Below are 20,685 nucleotides of genomic sequence, written 5' to 3' on the forward strand. Positions count from 1 at the left end.
ATTTTACCATGATTTTCCAAATATTCTACAAGCTTTAGCTGTGGTTTTTGAAGTCTTCATAAATTTCATGTAGTTTAATTGTTCTGAGTTAATGCATAATTTGGTTTACAATTAAAAGGAAAATCATTCCAGGTCCTACTTCCACATCATATTCTATTATTTCAACATCATCATTGACAGGTCAAATAAAAGGTTGAATATAGGATCATTTAAATATCCACTAATTTTGAGATTTGTTCTTCCAGGAGATGCTGAAAAAGTGTCATTTAATTCTGGGGCCCCACAGGGCCCTAGACCCCGGCTCCTGGGGTGCTGAACCCCCCCCAGACTTCCTGCAAATTTTCCTCGGATTTCACAATTTTTATTTAACAGCCCTGCCATCATGACTATCGTATATCAGGTAAATGACAAAATAAGGATCATAATTCCATTCCAGTACATATGAGTTCAGCATTCAAAATTTTCACCTAGTAACGTTCCTGCCCATAGGTAGGGTACTTTGCTAATCTTGATAATAACCAAAAACCCTGACTCTTAAAATTATATGCATCATCACAAATAGCAGCATAGAAAACAAATATTGATCTAACATGCTGTACACGCAAAAAGCTTATAGATCTTCCTGACAGTGGGAACGCAGCTGTCTGATGAGTTATTGTGCAGTGAATCTAGTTGAGAATAAGATGTTAGTACTGAGGTCAGGTCTGGGAGCATGCACTGGTGTGTCACTGCATCCACCACACCATGAAATTCCCGTGGGTCCTAGATGGCAACCATGTAGCCATACAACTGGTCCATCCCCACCTCCTGAAAATAATCAGTGGGATGGACCTGCCACAGCCAGGTGTGGCCTTTGCCTTGGCCTTCTGCATCCGCTGGGGTCCTCAACAGCAATGTACCTGTATGCTGGATCATGTACAGAAAAATGTGTCACATGGCCCAAATGTTGTAGCTGGCGTTCCGTCAACGCAAGTGATACGCCTCATCTGAGTTTCCTCAAGTTATTATTTGTTTGAGGCAAAGAGAAGCTCAGTCCTCGGAACTGATTGATTTTTATGAGAAGAAATAAGAAAAATAGTTTATTTTCAAATGACTGTGAAAATTGACAATGAAAATGACACACTGGATTGATTTTTTTTTTTTTTTTTTTTCCCCGTGTGGGTTGTATTAGATTTTAAAGATTTAAGGTTACAGCAGTTTTCATCATAATATGGTTACTTCTATTATTTATGCCATATTATTACTAGTAATAGAGAAGTACTTCATCCTGCCAACTAGCATGATCAACTTTTAACCCCTTACATATACTTAATTTGAGTTTTGTACCCAAAGTACTCTCCACTTTCTTATCCCAGGCTGGAGGAAGAGCTAGAGAAGCTGCAGATGTCTCCGAGCTCCAGTGTGTTCTCGACACCTAGCTGGAATGTAGCCTCGCCCTGGGAACACAATGGTACAGCAGTGTTACTTTTTGGATTCTCCCATCTTGCTGCTCTTTGATGTTTCTTTCCTATCTTGTGGATATGGACAGTGCCATTGATAAAATAAAGCAAAAGACCACAGGATGTCATTTGAGTAGAGCAGCTTTAGAGTAACTCCCTTAGCTCTTCCCCTTTTCCCCTCTTTCTCTTGGGACTTTGTATTTTCCTCTCTTGTTATTGGAGTTTTCATTAAATCACTTGGCTTCTTCAATGCTGCTGTTTGCATTCAGCGAGTTTTGTTGTTGTTGTTGTTTGGACCAACACGGCCTCATCAATATGCTGTGTTTTTGTCCTGTAGGGAGCAGAAGCAAAGAGACGGCACAGCAGAAAGGACACAGCCAGGCATCTCATGTCCGAGTGAGTAACAGCTACTTCTTTTGACGACTTTGTACACATTACATAATTTAGTAACTATTACGATGCTGTCATCATGGCACAGAGACCACAACACTGTGTTCTTGCATTAGTGAGGCTTACATTCATATTTAAGCACTGCTAAACTCTGTGTTCTGCATTTGTTTACAGATCAACAAACAAAAGAAAACTGAGGATAAAGTCCAAATATTGCAGCAGTTAACTTTTATTCTCTCAAGTTAATCTATGACTTAAAAAAAATGCTCACAATATTCTACTCATACTTGAAAAGAAATGCATCTGCCAGTATTGCAAGTGCGCAATGGGAGTAGACTGGGTCTATAATTGCTGCTTGTATAAGAACACAATAGCTGAGTCAGACTTTCGTAAAATTCTGTGGTAAGAATGTTGTTAAATCTTTCTTTGTAGCTTGGCAAACTATTCTGTCCTGGGTTGCCTGTTTTCTATCTAAACATCTTTCTCTCCTCTTCAGCAGCAGCTCCAGTTTTCAGACACGCCCATGGCCTCTTTACCACGACAGCAGCACAAGACTGCACCCCACCGCCACTCATCCGACCAATTGGATTCCTTCTCCACTCCCTCAGCTGTGTTTCCATGGGAAAGGGACGAATTGAGGCCAGCACCCAGGAGACGAACCACTTCTTCTCCCCAGACACCCTCAGCTGATGTCATAAGTCACGTCCGTTCAGAATCGGGGTCTTGTGGGAAGGCAGAGGACACCAGGACAGAAACAGACAGTGAGTGGTGATGGCAAATGGTCTCCTTGGTAACAAGGAAAACTGCTTGTTGCCTACTTAAAGCATGAAGGTGCACAGCTGAGCCCAGTGGTCTGTCTTATTTAATGAATCAGTAGAGTTATCTGCTTTCATTGTGCTGAGTAGAATGAAATACTTTTGAATCCACCATATGGATTCAAGCAAAAAGAGCAATTCTGAGTTTTACTCAGTGCTTTTATTTGTTTAACCTTACAAACCCACTTTGTGAGACAGTCCCTTTATGTCAGTCATTTGACTTTTTGGGGCAACAAAACTTATCAGGATTAAGGTAACAGTTGCAGTACACCATAATTGTATAACAGCAAAAATAGAATAACACGGGATAGGGGTCATTATGATCCTGGCATTGACAGTAAAGGCTTAATTTTTTTATTGTAGGTAGGTGACTGGTGGTTGGCTCTCACTGCGGTATTGTATCACTTCCTGTTCCGGAGCACAATGGTGTTTTGCTGTATCTGTTAGCTGTTTAATCTGCGCAGTTAGTTTGATCTAGTTAACTAGATAACGATTTGTTTCACAGTGTAATCTTCACGTGCCTTAACTAAAGCACTCCCTCTGCTGAATCACCTCTAAATTATTTACACATTATTCACTTTGCATGTTTTTAGGAATCCGCTAGCTTAGCGCAGCTACTAGCTCTTAGCCGGTTTAGCATGGCGGCTTCTCCTGTCTCTCCCGCACTTTTCTGCTCTGGGTGTGAAATGTTTAGTTATTCCTCAGCCTCCATAAGCAGTAATGGTACTTGTAATAAGTGTAGCTTATTCGTAGCTTTGGAGGCACCTTGGAAAATCCTACAGCTAGCCAGGCCCCTGTAGTCGGTGCGGACCAAGGTAGCTTAGCCGCCGTTAGTTTCCTCCCGGCAGATCCCGAGCAGCCGGGAAATCATGCCGACTGGGTGACTGTGAGGAGGAAGTGTAGTCCTAAACAGAAGCCCCGTGTACACCGCCAACCCGTTCACATCTCTAACCGTTTTTCCCCACTCGGCGACACACCCGCTGAGGATCAAACTCTGATTATTGGCGACTCTGTTTTGAGAAATGTGAAGTTAGCGACACCAGCAACCATAGTCAATTGTCTTCCGGGGGCCACAGCAGGCGACATTGAAGGAAATTTGAAACTGCTGGCTAAGGCTAAGCGTAAATTTGGTAAGATTGTAATTCACGTCGGCAGTAATGACACCCGGTTACGCCAATCAGAGGTCACTAAAATTAATATTGAATCGGTGTGTAACTTTGCAAAAACAATGTCGGACTCTGTACTTTTCTCTGGGGCCCTCCCCAATCGGACCGGGAGTGACATGTTTAGCCGCATGTTCTCCTTGAATTGCTGGCTGTCTGAGTGGTGTCCAAAAAATGAGGTGGGCTTCATAGATAATTGGCAAAGCTTCTGGGGAAAACCTGGTCTTGTTAGGAGAGACGGCATCCATCCCACTTTGGATGGAGCAGCTCTCATTTCTAGAAATCTGGCCAATTTTCTTAAATCCTCCAAACCGTGACTATCCAGGGTTGGGACCAGGAAGCAGAGTTGTAGTCTTACACACCTCTCTGCAGCTTCTCTCCCCCTGCCATCCCCTCATTACCCCATCCCCGTAGAGACGGTGCCTGCTCCCAGACCACCAGCAACCAGTAAAAATCTATTTAAGCATAAAAATTCAAAAAGAAAAAATAATATAGCACCTTCAACTGCACCACAGACTAAAACAGTTAAATGTGGTCTGTTAAACATTAGATCTCTCTCTTCTAAGTCCCTGTTAGTAAATGATATAATAATGGATCAACATATTGATTTATTCTGCCTTACAGAAACCTGGTTACAGCAGGATGAATATGTTAGTTTAAATGAGTCAACACCCCCGAGTCACACTAACTGCCAGAACGCTCGTAGCATGGGCCGAGGCGGAGGATTAGCAGCAATCTTCCACTGCAGCTTATTAATTAATCAAAAACCCAGACAGAGCTTTAATTCATTTCAAAGCTTGTCTCTTAGTCTTTCCATCCAAATTGGAAGTCCCAAAAACCAGTTTTATTTGTTGTTATCTATCGTCCTCCTGGTCGTTACTGTGAGTTTCTCTGTGAATTTTCGGACCTTTTGTCTGACTTAGTGCTTAGGTCAGATAAGATAATTATAGTGGGTGATTTTAACATCCACACAGATGCTGAGAATGACAGCCTCAACACTGCATTTAATCTATTGTTAGACTCGATTGGCTTTGCTCAAAATGTAAATGAGTCCACCCACCACTTTAATCATACCTTAGATCTTGTTCTGACTTATGGTATGGAAATTGAAGACTTAACAGTATTCCCTGAAAACCCCCTTCTGTCTGATCATTTCTTAATAACATTTACATTTACTCTGATGGACTACCCAGTAGTGGGGAATAAGTTTCATTACAGTAGAAGTCTTTCAGAAAGCGCTGTAACTAGGTTTAAGGATATGATTCCTTCTTTATGTTCTCCAGTGCCATATACCAACACAAGGCAGAATAGCTACCTAAACTCTGTGAGTGAGATAGATTATCTTGTCAATAGTTTTATATCCTCATTGAGGACAACTTTGGATGCTGTAGCTCCTCTGAAAAAGAGAGCCTTAAATCAGAAGTGCCTGACTCCGTGGTATAACTCATAAACTCGCTGCTTAAAGCGGATAACCCGTAAGTTGGAGAGGAAATCGCGTCTCACTAATTTAGAAGATCTTCACTTAGCCTGGAAAAAAAGTCTGTTGCTCTATAAAAAAGCCCTCCGTAAAGCTAGGACATCTTAATACTCATCACTAATTGAAGAAAATCAGAACAACCCCAGGTTTCTTTTCAGCACTGTAGCCAGGCTGACAAAGAGTCAGAGCTCTATTGAGCCGAGTATTCCTTTAACTTTAACTAGTAATGACTTCATGACTTTCTTTGCTAATAAAATTTTAACTATTAGAGAAAAAATTACTCGTAACGATCCCAAATACATATTGTTCTCTTTGGCTGCTTTCAGTGATGCTGGTATTTGGTTAGACTCTTTCTCTCCGATTGTTCTGTCTGAGTTATTTTCATTAGTTACTTCCTCCAAACCATCAACATGTCTATTAGACCCCATTCCTACCAGGCTGCTCAAGGAAGCCCTACTATTAATTAATGCTTTGATCTTAAATATGATCAATCTGTCTTTATTAGTTGGCTATGTACCACAGGCTTTTAAGGTGGCAGTAATTAAACCATTACTTAAAAAGCCATCACTTGACCCAGCTATCTTAGCTAATTATAGGCCAATCTCCAACCTTCCTTTTCTCTCAGAAATTCTTGAAAGGGTAGTTGTAAAACAGCTAACTGATCATCTGCAGAGGAATGGTCTATTTGAAGAGTTTCAGTCAGGGTTTAGAATTCATCATAGTACAGAAACAGCATTAGTGAAGGTTACAAATTATCTTCTTATGGCCTCAGACAGTGGACTCATCTCTGTGCTTGTTCTGTTAGACCTCAGTGCTGCTTTTGATACTGTTGACCATAAAATTTTATTACAGAGATTAGAGCATGCCATAGGTATTAAAGGCACTGCGCTGCGGTGGTTTGAATCATATTTATCTAATAGATTACAATTTGTTCATGTAAATGGGGAATCTTCTTCACAGACTAAGGATAATTATGGAGTTCCACAAGGTTCTGTGCTAGGACCAATTTTATTCACTTTATACATGCTTCCCTTAGGCAGTATTATTAGACAGCATTGCTTAAATTTTCATTGTTACGCAGATGATACTCAGCTTTATCTATCCATGAAGCCAGAGGACGCACACCAGTTAGCTAAACTGCAGGATTGTCTTACAAACATAAAGACATGGATGACCTCTAATTTCCTGCTTTTAAACTCAGATAAAACTGAAGTTATTGTACTTATCCCCACAAATCTTAGAAACATGGTGTCTAACCAGATCCTTACTCTGGATGGCATTACCCTGACCTCTAGTAATACTGTGAGAAATCTTGGAGTCATTTTTGATCAGGATATGTCATTCAATGCGCATATTAAACAAATATGTAGGACTGCTTTTTTGCATTTGCGCAATATCTCTAAAATTAGAAAGGTCTTGTATCAGAGTGATGCTGAAAAACTAATTCATGCATTTATTTCCTCTAGGCTGGACTGTTGTAATTCATTATTATCAGGTTGTCCTAAAAGTTCCCTGAAAAGCCTTCAGTTAATTCAAAATGCTGCAGCTAGAGTACTGACAGGGACTAGAAGGAGAGAGCATATCTCACCCATATTGGTCTCTCTTCATTGGCTTCCTGTTAATTCTAGAATAGAATTTAAAATTCTTCTTCTTACTTATAAGGTTTTGAATAATCAGGTCCCATCTTATCTTAGGGACCTCATAGTACCATATCACCCCAATAGAGCGCTTCGCTCTCAGACTGCAGGCTTACTTGTAGTTCCTAGGGTTTGTAAGAGTAGAATGGGAGGCAGAGCCTTCAGCTTTCAGGCTCCTCTCCTCTGGAACCAGCTCCCAATTCGGATCAGGGAGACAGACACCCTCTCTACTTTTAAGATTAGGCTTAAAACTTTCCTTTTTGCTAAAGCTTATAGTTAGGGCTGGATCAGGTGACCCTGAACCATCCCTTAGTTATGCTGCTATAGACTTAGACTGCTGGGGGGTTCCCATGATGCACTGAGTGTTTCTTTCTCTTTTTGCTCTGTATGCACCACTCTGCATTTAATCATTAGTGATTGATCTCTGCTCCCCTCCACAGCATGTCTTTTTCCTGGTTCTCTCCCTCAGCCCCAACCAGTCCCAGCAGAAGACTGCCCCTCCCTGAGCCTGGTTCTGCTGGAGGTTTCTTCCTGTTAAAAGGGAGTTTTTCCTTCCCACTGTCGCCAAGTGCTTGCTCACAGGGGGTCGTTTTGACAGTTGGGGTTTTTCTGTGATTATTGTATGGCTTTGCCTTGCAATATGAAGCGCCTTGAGGCAACTGTTTGTTGTGATTTGGCGCTATATAAATGAAATTGATTTGATTTGATTTAGGTATTATCTCTGGTGGGGCGATGTACCTCACCATCTTAAAGCTCATCAACTTGTCACTTCAAAAATGCTTGTTATGAAAGAGGATGTATCTAATTCCAGAATGGTACCATGATGCAAAATGGACATCTTCACATGTTGCGCGTGTGTGTTTGTTTGACCTGAGGGCTCAGAATGCCATCCCTGTCACAGCTGACTGTGACCACAGGAAAACAGCACATGAAAGGCATCTCATGTAAGTTGACATAAAATGAACTAAGTGGGACATATCGCGGTAAGGAGGAGAGTTGGGTCAATAATCAATCATTTAGAGGACATGTGGAATAAATAATTTTAAATTACACAGTATCACAGTCTCTCTCTTAATGGAGAAACTACATTCACTTTGTCAGTTGAACAACCCCTGGCAAAAATTATGGAATCACCGGCCTCGGAGGATGTTCATTCAGTTGTTTAATTTTGTAGAAAAAAAGCAGATCACAGACATGACACAAAACTAAAGTCATTTCAAATGGCAACTTTCTGGCTTTAAGAAACACTATAAGAAATCAGGAGAAAAAAATTGTGGCAGTCAGTAACGGTTACTTTTTTAGACCAAGCAGAGGGAAAAAATATGGAATCACTCAGTTCTGAGGAAAAAATTATTGAATCATGAAAAACAAAAGAACGCTCCAACACATCACTAGTATTTTGTTGCGCCACCTCTGGCTTTTATAACAGCTTGCAGTCTCTGGGGCATGGACTTAATGAGTGACAAACAGTACTCTTCATCAATCTGGCTCCAACTTTCTCTGATTGCTGTTGCCAGATCAGCTTTGCAGGTTGAAGCCTTGTCATGGACCATTTTCTTCAACTTCCACCAAAGATTTTCAATTGGATTAAGATCCAGACTATTTGCAGGCCATGACATTGACCCTATGTGTCTTTTTGCAAGGAATGTTTTCACAGTTTTTGCTCTATGGCAAGATGCATTATCATCTTGAAAAATGATTTCATCATCCCCAAACATCCTTTCAATTGATGGGATAAGAAAAGTGTCCAAAATATCAATGTAAACTTGTGCATTTATTGATGATGTAATGACAGCCATCTCCCCAGTGCCTTTACCTGACATGCAGCCCCATATCATCAATGACTGTGGAAATTTACATGTTCTCTTCAGGCAGTCATCTTTATAAATCTCATTGGAACGGCACCAAACAAGAGTTCCAGCATCATCACCAATGCAGATTCGAGATTAATCACAGAATATGACTTTCATCCAGTCATCCACAGTCCACGATTGCTTTTCCTTAGCCCATTGTAACCTTGTTTTTTTCTGTTTAGGTGTTAATGATGGCTTTTGTTTAGCTTTTCTGTATGTAAATCCCATTTCCTTTAGGCGGTTTCTTACAGTTCGGTCACAGATGTTGACTCCAGCTTCCTCCCATTTGTTCCTCATTTGTTTTGTTGTGCATTTTTGATTTTTGAGACATATTGCTTTCTGTTTTCTGTCTTGATGCTTTGACTTCCTTGGTCTACCAGTATGTTTGCCTTTAACAACCTTCCCATGTTGTTTGTATTTGGTCCATATTTTAGACACAGCTGACTGTGAACAACCAACATCTTTTGCAACACTGCGTGATGATTTACCCTCTTTTAAGAGTTTGATAATCCTCTCCTTTGTCTCAATTGACATCTCTCGTGTTGGAGCCATGATTCATGTCAGTCCACTTGGTGTAACAGCTCTCCAAGGTGTGATCACTCCTTTTTAGATGCAGACTAACAAGCAGATCGGATTTGATGCAGGTGTTAGTTTTGGGGATGAAAATTTAAAGGGTGATTCCATAATTTATTCCTATGAATTGAGTGATTCCATATTTTTCCCCTCTTCTTGGTCTAAAAAAGTAACCGTTACTGACTGCCACAATTTTTTTTCCTGATTTCTTATATTGTTTCTTAAAGCCAGAAAGTTGCCATTTGAAATTACTTTAATTTTGTGTCATGTCTGTGATCTGCTTTTTTTCTACAAAATTAAACAACTGAATGAATATCCTCTGAGGCCGGTGATTCCATAATTTTTGCCAGGGGTTGTAGAAACAACAAATGATGAAATGCTATGTGAGGAAAATTTACAGAAATGCAGTTTAACAGCTGCATATTTTTATTTTCTTTGCCTCCCTTTGCCATGTCCACAGCTCATAATGTGTAAAAGTAGGTGATACAAAACCCCACTGCCTATCTGTTTGTTCAGAGCAGGTTCCATGTGAACCAATAAATGTTTTAGCTACTGGGACAGAGTGGGAGGGCCTGGTGCCATGTTTACTTTAGGTGTGTTTTGCTGCCTGGATGATAAGTGTGTCTGTGCATGCGTGCACGTGTTTGTTTGTTTTTGTTGTGTGTGTGTGTGTGTGTGTCTGTGTTTTTTTTTGTTTTGTTTTTTATTCCTGTCCACAGTAATGCCTTGATTTGCCATATGTTGGATTTTATTCAGATTTGCTTATGAATGGGGCAAAGACATTATTATTACTTCAGTAAAAACTCCATTCAAATGCCATTCCATTCCATGCAAGGTAGAGACCTGCACACAGCCGTTTGAGCTATGGTGTCTTGATCAAGGACACTTCAACACACAGACATGCGCAGCCAGGGAACAGTTCACCAACTCTTCTATTCATGAACAACTGTACAGGGATTAAAGTTCTCTATCGCTACGACAGATTTCCCTCAGTTGGGCTGCCAAAAGGCAGTGTTAGCGCTGAGCCGTCCTGACCTGATCTGTATAGAACACTGGATAGCTTATTAGACAATATTTCTGAAGCAAATCGGACACCGTATTACCCCTCACATGTACCGCTCCCGAACGGTCTTTTCTACCGATCTTTAACCAGGCACACACAGTTTTATTCTTTGTGATTTTGCCCAAAAATACCTTCATATGCAGCTATAAACTGTACAAATCACCAGTTCAAAGGCTGTGGACAAACATTGCACCTGTGAGTATGATTTGAAATGGCAAGTAATGAACAATAATTTGAAGAGTTCTATCCTTTATTCCAGGATATAGGCCTAGATGATAATAATAATGATAAAGATCATAATAATAATAATAAGTGGCATGGCTTGTGTGTAGCCACATGTTGAGATCTGTGTTGGACAAACTATTTTAAGCTATTTATTAGGTCTACTTGTGCAATGTACATAGTTTTGGAGTAGAGAAGCTTGAATCTTCAACTGGACTGGGTTGCTTGATGCGAGGACGTTTTGCTTCAAATCGCAGAATCTTCCTCAGCTAAAATTCTTGCTCTGGAAGTCTGACTTCTGTCTGACTCTTGTAGAGACGAATGAACAGAAGCCAACAAAAGCTGGAGTTTTAAACTTATAGTTTTGGAGCTTTAGGTGTTGTTGCTACAAGTTTTATTACTAATATTAGGCTGAAGCTCATAGAGCTATGTGTAATAAATATTGTCATTGCAAGGGAAAACCAACTCTTCTTTAGCTAGTTAAGTGGTGCTTTATTCTTTCATTGCAAGTATTAAAAAAATCCACTATTGCTATATTATCCATCATGACTTTTTTTATCCATCCACTTTTATTCTTGTTCAGTTTTGTTCATGATATGGAATCTATATATATACAGTTGTATGTAAAAGAGTGGGCACCCCTGATGATTTCCATGATTTTCCTTTATAAATCATTGGTTGTTTGGATCAGCAATTTCAGTTAAATGTATCATATACCAGACAATTGAAGTGAAATGAAGTTTATAGGATTTACAGAAAGTGTGCAATAATTCTTTAAACAAAATTAGGCAGGTGCATAAATTTGGGCACCCCAACAGAAAAAATGCATCAATATTTAGTAGATCCTCCTTTTGCAGAAACAGCCTGTAAACGCTTCCTATAGCTTCCATTGAGAGTCTGGATTCTGGTTGAAGGTATTTTGGACCATTCTTCTTTACAAAACATCTCAGGTTTGTTGGTTTCCGATCATGAACAGCCCGCTTATAATCATACCACAGATTTTCAATAATATTCAGGTCTGGGGACTGAGATGGCCATTCCAGAACGTTGTGCTTGTTCCTCTGCCTGAATGCCTTAGTAGATTTTGAGCAGTGTTTAGGGTCGTTGTCATGTTGAAAGATCCAGCCCCAGCGCAACTTCAACTTTGTCACTGATTCATGAACATTGTTCTCAAGAATCTTCTGATATTGACTGGAATCTATGTGGTCAGATGAGACCAGAATAGAGCTTTTTGGAATCAACTCCACTTATCATGTTTAGAGTATGAGAGCAACCCCAAGAAAACCATCCCAACTGTGAATCATGGGGGTGGAAACATACTCGGGGGGGTGCTCTTCTGCAAAGGGGACAGGACAACTGCACCGTATTGAAGGGAGGATGGATGGGGTCATGTATTGCAAGATTTTGGGAAACAACCTCCTTCCCTCAGTAAGAGCATTGAAGATGGGTCATGGCTGGGTCTTCCAGCATGACAATGACCCCAAACACTCAGCCAGGGCATCTAAGGAGGGGCTCCATAAGAAGCATTTCAAGGTCCTGGAGTGGTCTGGCCAGTCTCCAGACCTGAACTCAATAGTAAATCTTTGGAGGGAGCTGAAACTCCAAACCTGAAAGATCTAGAGAAGATCTGTATGGAGGAGTGGACCAAAATCCCTGCTGCAGTGTGTGAAAACCTGGTGAAAAACTACAGGAAACGTTTCACCTCTGTAATTGCAAACAAAGGCTACTGTACAAAATATTAACGTTGATTTTCACAGGTGTTCAAATACTTATTTGCAGCAGTAACATACAGATAAATTATTGAACAATCATACATTGTGATTTCCAGATTTTTTTTATTTTTTTTTAAGATTATGTCTCTCACAGTGGACATGCACTTAAGATGAAAATTTCAGACCCCTCCATGATTTCTAAGTGGGAGAACTTGCAAAATCGCAGGGTGTTCAAATACTTATTTTCCTCACTATATATATATATATATATATATATATATATATATATATATACACACACAAGGTCTATTAGAAAAGTATCCGACCTCATTATTTTTTTCAAAAACCATATGGATTTGAATCACGTGTGATTGCGTCAGACAAGCTTGAACCCTCGTGCGCATGCGTTGAGTTTTTCCACGCCTGTCGGTTACGTCATTCGCCTGTGAGCAGGCTTTGAGTGAGGAGTGGTCCAGCCCCCTCGTCGGATTTTCATTGCCAGGAAATGGCGGAATGATTTGGGCTTTTTTTCCATCATAATTTTTTCAGAAACTGTTAGAGACTGGAAGTTGGAAACCATTAGAAAAATTTATCTGGCTTACGGTGAAAATGTTATGGGCTTGGTAGAGAATAAGGAGTGTTGCTGTCGCTTTAAGGACGGCCCCCAGCGGCTGTGGGGCGCGCCGCGCTCCGAAGCTGCCATTGACAGGCTGAACGACCATTTCATTTCTAAACGGATGGCTGTCTGGATCCGTGACCATCGTGTGCCATTTTTCTGGTTATCACAAGAGCTGGACATCAACCATTTTCCGGCAGATTTCACTTTTAACAAGAGATTTTGTCATGGAAAGCCGAGCGGAGGGTTCGCGCGTCACGATGGATTCGCTACTGGAGCGAGACAAAACCACCTCCGTTTTGGTCTCACAGGACGGCTTTGAGATGGCTTTGAGACGCGCGGAATTCCTCCGCATGTCTGTCTCAATGTGCCGAAAAAGTGATGATGTCCACGTCTTTTCACAATTCCTGTGCTAGTCAGACGACGTCCCGGATAAAACACAGCATCCAGTTTGGAAATGAACGGCACATTCCACTGTTACAGGAGTTTTTGTCATGGAAAGAGGAGCGGAGGCTTCGCGCGTCGCGGCGGTACCGCATGGCGCAAAGCAACGCCGTGATGAAGCCTCACGGGACATGTTCTGGCATGTCCAGGCACATCCACAATTTCTCGGATAATCACTCGATGGAAAAACCACCGACAGCTGTCTGAACGCCATCTCAAAGCCGTCCTGTGAGACCAATATATATATATATATATATATATATATATATGCTTTAATCCATGGCTGTGGTCCTCCTTTTTAAGCAGAATGAATTGTGATTACAATATTGTACCTCAAATATTCCAAAGTATCTTTCAAAATCAACTTAAGTGAAGTTATTTATAGCTTAGTTTAAGTTTTTTTCCATTCCAGGCAACGATATTGACATCGCCCACTTTTTTATTTTTAGATTTCTTGTAGCTGTAAAATTAAATGATACAGAAGAGAACATTTGAGGCAAAGAAGGATGTATCTTGAAATGTTTGCTTTGTAACTTGGCAGCTACAGGCCTAGTAAAAGTGTTGAGATAGAGAACAGCAGAAACTGATCATCAGTCAGCTGATCTGTATAGATTGACCCTTTTTTTTTTTGTGAAGACCATCAGTTAAATGGACTGCATTTATATAGCACTTTTCCATCTGCATCAGACGCTCAAAGCACTTTACAAATAATGCCTCACATTCATCCCGAAGTCAGGGTGCTGCCATACAAGGTACTCACTACACACCGGGAGCAATAGGGGATTAAGGACCTTGCCCAAGGGCCCTTAGTGATTTTCCAGTCAGGCTGGGATTTGAACCGAGGATCTTCTGGTCTCAACCCCAGTGCCTTAACCACTAGACCATCACCTCCCCAAGGTGATGTACTTAATAGGTGATGTTCATTAGTTGTACTTACTAAAGCGTAAACCTTTTTATAAAAGGAATGTTGCCTATTTTTCTTATTTTTTGCAGACCATTTGAATAGGGCAGCGCAGTCTCGTTTAAACCTCTGCATGATATCGTGGGTTTAGACCACTTCCGGGGACAGCCTGCTGTTGCGATACATAAACATAGCATTATTTCACATGGAAAAATGGTGTACTGTTTTGTTTTCGGCTGCAATCACAGTAGCAGTCGCAAAAAGTTCAGTTTTTTCTGTTCCCAGTGGAGAAGGTGTCGCGGCTCGTCTTTTTGGTCTTCTCAGGATGTCGTCTTTTAGATAACACAAACTAATTGCAAGTGATATGCTAGAAAGAGGACACAACACTTTAGAATAATTCAGCCTTAAGCAAGATAAAATGCACAGAGTTTTTAAGTTTATTTAAGCCTTCGACACAAAGCTTAGACAAACTGAGTCCTCTAGAGAGACTGAATATGACAACCGCGCTCGTCTATTTATTGGAGACCCGCGGGCATCGCGCCTCCTTCGACTTTTTTATTTATTTCATTCCCAAGACATGGTTTTCTATTGGAAGCGTCCTCTAGTGAACCCTAAGCAGGTGTTAGGCCATTATTTCAATGTGACAAACGCTCCCATTAAAACATGAAGGATTTACAACTGATTTTTTTAAAAGACCTTCAGCCACAGGTGCAGCTGGCCTGAGGCCCCCTCCGCACGTGGCCTCAGCCACACGTGCAGCTGGCCTGAGGCCCCCGCACGTGGCCTGCGGGAAAGTACCTAAAAGGCCTTGGAAAGCCCCTGACAGACTAAATGACTAATAGAGCCCTTTTTTTGGGTTGAACACCTGCTAGTTCAACCAGAGGACATACAGTTCGGATCAGGACACTTGATAGTTCATCACAGTTCAAATATGGACCTAAAAATTCTTCTACAGTCCCTCCTCTGGGACTCGAAAGAGTCCCATTACATCAACTATACTCTTGGGTTGTTTACTGACAAGACATCCTCATTTGTGCATTGCAATAAAAAAGAAAAACACATCACTCGAGTTACTGATAACTCTGGTGCGGATATGAATATCAGTGATACTTCACACGGTAAATATATTGCAGTGCAGGTGAACCTACATACTAAGGCACAAGGTGAGCAATTAGCTGGATTATATCAACACAAGGTGACATTCAAACATTGAGTTTTGGTGTAATTCAAGGCACTTAAAATGGCCACATAAAACAAGTTACATCAACCTCTTAATCATGGCAAAGTAAAGGCTTCACATTGACATCAGTGCAACCAATCATCTTCTGGCATCTATTGACTCACTCAACCAGAGGCTCCAACCCATTATACTTGGTTCTACATATTATTTTGTTAAAGCGTCACACATTTATTATTTAAATGCATCAAATAACCCCTACGTTACCACTATTTAGTCAACCAATCAAGAAACTATTCTAAGGTTAGCGCAGCTATGTCTAGTTAAATGATAAACACAATAAATGGTTTCCCTTCATGTCCGTCCTTAAGTCATTTGCCTTAGTCAATCATATAATGGTTTTCATTATAGGCCATTTCTCAACATTCTCCACTTTGTTTTTCTTCTTTTTCAGCTTGTTTTCTAATGCCCGTTTGGCCAGACACCAAATTTAGGCAATGCATGTCTCTTGAGGCATGCTATAATTTAAGAAAAAAGGGGTCCCTATGGTGCATCTTTACTACTAAATCTACAAACACGCCGTGTAAGGGTCCCCTTTTTATAACTTTGCAATGTGATATCTATGTGTATGCATTTAGCTTTATCTGTGTTACGCAGATGATGGTAAGGACAGACATTTACCCAACTTTCGTTACTAACATATATCCTTCTTTGTTTTTAGTTACACTCAGATTTCTGAAACCAGTCCGCAATTCAAACTCAAGAACCAAGATCATAGTCCGTGTTCAGTGCCATTACGTCAGTCCGCGCTCCTCAGCATTTACTCAGCATCTGAAGTTTTGGGAGAAGTTGGGGAACATGGGGAGGTTGGCCTTTCAGGGGTAGTGGGGGAAGGATCAGGAATTCTGGCTTTCAGACAGTCGTGCAGTTCTCTGATGGATCTTTCCAGCTCCTTGTGCTGCTTGGCCAGGTTGTACAGGGCCCCCAGAGAATTCTTGCCCACATTCAGGGTGGTGGTGGCCAGCCCTAGCTGTTCCCTTTCCATATGCTCCATCATGCAGGCTAGCATGTCCATACTAGACTGAAGACCACACAGTTGAGTATGGAGGCCCTCCTGAGCACAAGAGATGTTGGCATTGTCACGGTGTATCCTGAACAGGTATGCAGCTGTCTGACTTAGTTGTGGCATGATTTCCTCAAATAGCTCATGGGGAATGTGATTTGTGAGGGGCAGGAGCTGCTCCAAGGTTTTTGGAACAGACTCTTGTGGAAGACGAAGCTCTCGAACCAAGATTGCCATGTCCTGTGGGGTGACCATGACCAGATTAAGGTTGTGCAGTCCAGGGGACAGGAAGTACAAGGGAGAAGGCATTTCGTGTGTGGGGAGTATTGTTGATGTCGCACAGGCAAGTGGGTGGGACACTCTGGGCATTTAGCAGCCTGTACAAAGCTCCCCTCTGTCCTGGTGAGTTTGGCTAAGGTCTACCCCTGCTGATCCTCCTCCAGAGGTACTGGGCTGATCAGAATATCTCTCCTGCCTTGGGGGTGGAAAGCTGGGGACAGGTCCTAGCAGTGAATTGGGTCTAGGATGCACTCGGGCGGTTGCTGCATATGGCCGACCTTGGCTGCCTCCCCTGGAGGGTATCGTTGCCCCTGGCACATGTGACTGTCTCCATGGCATCTGCGGAAGGGGTGTGTTCCTGAGTCCAAAGGGTCCTTCAGGTGATGGTGGAGTCCTCGGGCCGACTCTTGCTGCAGGCAGATTCTGTGAAGCCGTCATCGCCAGGTGCTGGAACGATGAAGATCCTTCTGTTGCCAACTGGTTTAGCTGCTGGATGGAAGGCGGCTGTGGCGACCAATCATGTCTCGACCATCCCTCCTGCATATCCTCTTCTCCAAACAGTTCTGAGAGTCCAATCAGACTTGATAGAGGCAGATCAGGCATAGGTCCCTGATCAGGGGAGTCTGGTCTCTCAGCCATACTCCTGTGTCCTAGTAATATACATATACGTTCATTATTACAGCTCCATGTCATTCTTTCAGATATTGTCTATCCTATCCCTCATTTTTGTGGGTGCATGTGTGTGAATGTAAATGTGCGTGCATGTCTTCTTCCTCGTCTACAATATCACCAAGCACGGTCCATCCCAGTCCTCCCTATCTGGGGTGTACGCCACAATATTAGGGAGCTGGGGGCTGTCGGGGAGGATAATTGGTATTTCATCCATTTCCATATATTCTGGTTCTCTGTCTGTTTCGTTTGTGCTTTCTTCTAGGGCTCGGATGGCTAACAGTGGGAGCTGTCCTACTGTGGATGAAAGCAATTTATTGACCAGAAATTTTATCAAGGGAATACCACAACATATTACCAGCAAGACCGCCACCCCTGTTAGTGCCAAGATTACACCTATCTGGTATAACCAGTCTTTCCATGATATCCACCCTCTCCTTAGAGTCCCAAACAGTGAAAACAGTGGGCCAATATTCATTCCATTCCCTACAATGTATCCAGAATCGTCAGTTTCATTTCTCCCTCCTATGGAGTTACTTAACAGTTCCTGTTGCATCTCTTCAAGTGTGATTAAGAGCTCTGTCAAATTTCCGTCTTCCCCTGTACGCATGGGAATAGCTGTGCAACATTCGGTGGCTTTGATCATAATACAAACTCCTTGTTCATCAGCCATCATCATCTCAATAGCTAATCTATTTTGCATTGTCATTAGCGAGGTGGCGTGCAGTTGTTCGGTTAAGGCTCCTACAGCTGCCAATGTCCAGTTCAGGTATCTTTGCTGATTATACCACAAGTAATTAATCCACTGCACCTCCTGGAACCTAGAACGGATTTTTGGAGTAACCCCGAACAGAGCCAATGCCCATCCCCATTTATCCGCATCTTCATCTGCTTTAACTCTGCTACTGTCTATGGCTTCTAACTGTCGGGGTATCCCTTCTGGTATCCCGTTTCTTACTGTGATGTTGTAGTCTGTTTTAAACGTCATTATTCCTCTTTTCTTACGAAGTTTCTGTGGCATGGGTTGTATTGAATTTGGCATTTCAATTACTGTTATAGCTCCTGTGAGCATCACAGGAGCACAAAGGCCCTTCCAATTAGGGGACAGCGATGACAGGAGTTTCCTTCTTTGTCCGCATATCCAAAAGATGTCAGCTAAGGGTACCGTTCCCTTAGCTAAATTTGGAGTAGATACCCATGAAGCATGGGTGAGATTCAGTCCAATTACCGACCCCCCTGTGGCCGGTACTATTTGTTCACACTGTATGCCTGCTGCTGGCAGGGTGTGACAGACGGTAATGTTCCATGCTGTTTTAGCCGGTTTGTATTCTTGCTGCTTTTGCATACACTGTATGTGGTGTTTTGGCTGGGTCGTCCCTACCTGCCAATCGCTTATGTATTGTGCTACTAAGCCTTTAGCTATACAGAATGGGTGTATCATCCCTTTCTCTATTTTAATCATAGGTGGAACGGTTCCTTCTGTACTTAGGGGCACTGGACAAAGTTTACTGTCGGCAGCATATTTTTCATCACCTACTGCCATTTTCATAACACATTGTGTATAGCATTCTGCTTGGTCTGAGTTATGTTGGGGACTCCTATAACAGTTGTTGATATCAGGTAGGGGTTTAGCCTGAGGTATCACACCTTTCCGGTGACAGGCTATGCAAGGCTTTTCACTGATCTGCCTAGCCGAAAATTTCAACCATTGGTAAAATAAATTGGTCTTCAACCCTTGTGTGCGGGCTAGGTCTGTACTGGGATCCCATCTCCCTAAGTGACTGCTTGTTTCTAGGCTTCTAATTATCCTCTTTTTCCTTGGTTTGATTTTTACCCATTTTGTGGCTTCATGTACTGTAACAGTTACGTCTTGCTTGGTTTCCCTGCATCCTCTTTTATCACAAATTACCTCTATGTTGAGTGTTCCCTCCTCTTCACATTTGATGCTAATGGCTTCACCTAATATGTAATCCCCCAGCTTTCCCTGTATTCCTATGTTCTTGTAGGCTTTTGATTTAATGTATACCAAATTATATGTTTTTCCTGTGTTTAGAATGCCTTGTTTAGCTGCTATTGCGGCCATGGCCACGGCACAGTCCGTTGTATGTTTTGGATGTCTATTTTCTCCCATACTGACCACCAGTAGTATTGTCAATCCCTTGAATAATTCCTTAATCATTGCTCTGATGACTGTTGAGATGTGCTACTAGATGTGCTACTAAGTGAGCTGTCACTAGATGAGCTGTCACTAGGGATGTGTGGTGTATCTGTGCTTTGTCTGGGTTGTACTTCCTGCGGTTCTTCTGTCGGTAAATCTACTGAGTTGCTGTCCGAGTCTGATGTCTCCTGTGGCCTGTCTATCTGTCGGTCTGTATTTCTGTCTGTCTGTTGGCCTACGTCTCCAGTTGTCTCTGAGTCTGCATCTGAGTCTGTCGCTGCTCTATCTGGCAGGGATCCACTACTCTCTGAAGCTGTGCGTCGTCTTTGTTCAATCAGTCTCTGTGAGCGCCTTGGCCAGTGTTCGCCTGGCTGCAGGGAGGCGTGGCCTTCCCTCGGTGCTTCTTCTGGCTGCAGGGAGGCGTGGCCGTCCCTCGGTGCTGCTGTAGGGTCTCTGGCTTCTCCTGCTTCCCCCCTTGGCCCGGTGGCTCTGCCAAGACGAGCTTGCCGAGGCCACAGGGGCGCTGGGCCACCAACCCTACAGCAGTGGTTTAAATGAAACCAAGTGTCCTTACCGTCTACTTTGACTGCTGTACGTGAGGCAAGAATAACTTTAAAAGGACCTTCTCGGCGGGGCCTGTCCCACTTCTTTTTGAACACCTTGACGTAAACCAGATCACCAGGCTGGATGCTCTGATTTTCGAGTGGAATCTCTGCTTCTCTGTCTTCTGTAGCACCTTTGACCTGCAAAAAGATAGTTTTGTGTATTTGGGTTAACTGTCTCAGATAATTATGCCATTCGTCTTGTAGCTGCTCCAGCGATGGTCCTTCGTAGGGTCCTCTCAGGTATGGAATAGGCATCGGCCGACCTGTAAGAGCTTCAAATGGTGTCAAATGGGTTAGTCGGTTAGTTTGTGAGCGCATTGACGATAAAGCAAGCGGCAACGCATCCAGCCAGGTTAGTTTGCCATTGCTGTCTGCTATGATTTTTGCTAGTTTGTTCTTTAAAATGCCATTAGCCCGTTCCACTGCCCC

At 42.2% G+C, this 20,685-nt stretch overlaps 1 protein-coding gene across 6 annotated transcripts in view; it reads left to right on the plus strand.

Annotated features, from left to right (window-relative positions):
* Positions 1–20,685, plus strand: part of si:dkeyp-115e12.6 (centromere protein F) — a 99,714-nt gene that overhangs the window by 25,826 nt on the left and 53,203 nt on the right. For 3 of the 6 annotated variants that reach the window (XM_034180869.1, XM_034180874.1, XM_034180871.1), the window contains exons 4-6: positions 1,356–1,450; positions 1,774–1,835; positions 2,326–2,590. In XM_034180869.1, the coding sequence (XP_034036760.1) occupies positions 1,356–1,450; positions 1,774–1,835; positions 2,326–2,590 (422 nt within the window). The remainder of the gene's footprint in view (positions 1–1,355; positions 1,451–1,773; positions 1,836–2,325; positions 2,591–20,685) is intronic. The other 3 variants (XM_034180872.1, XM_034180870.1, XM_034180873.1) reach the window with 3 other exon arrangements.

This window comes from Thalassophryne amazonica, chromosome 11 (assembly GCF_902500255.1).
Source record: "Thalassophryne amazonica chromosome 11, fThaAma1.1, whole genome shotgun sequence".
NCBI classification, from domain to species: Eukaryota; Metazoa; Chordata; class Actinopteri; order Batrachoidiformes; family Batrachoididae; genus Thalassophryne; species Thalassophryne amazonica.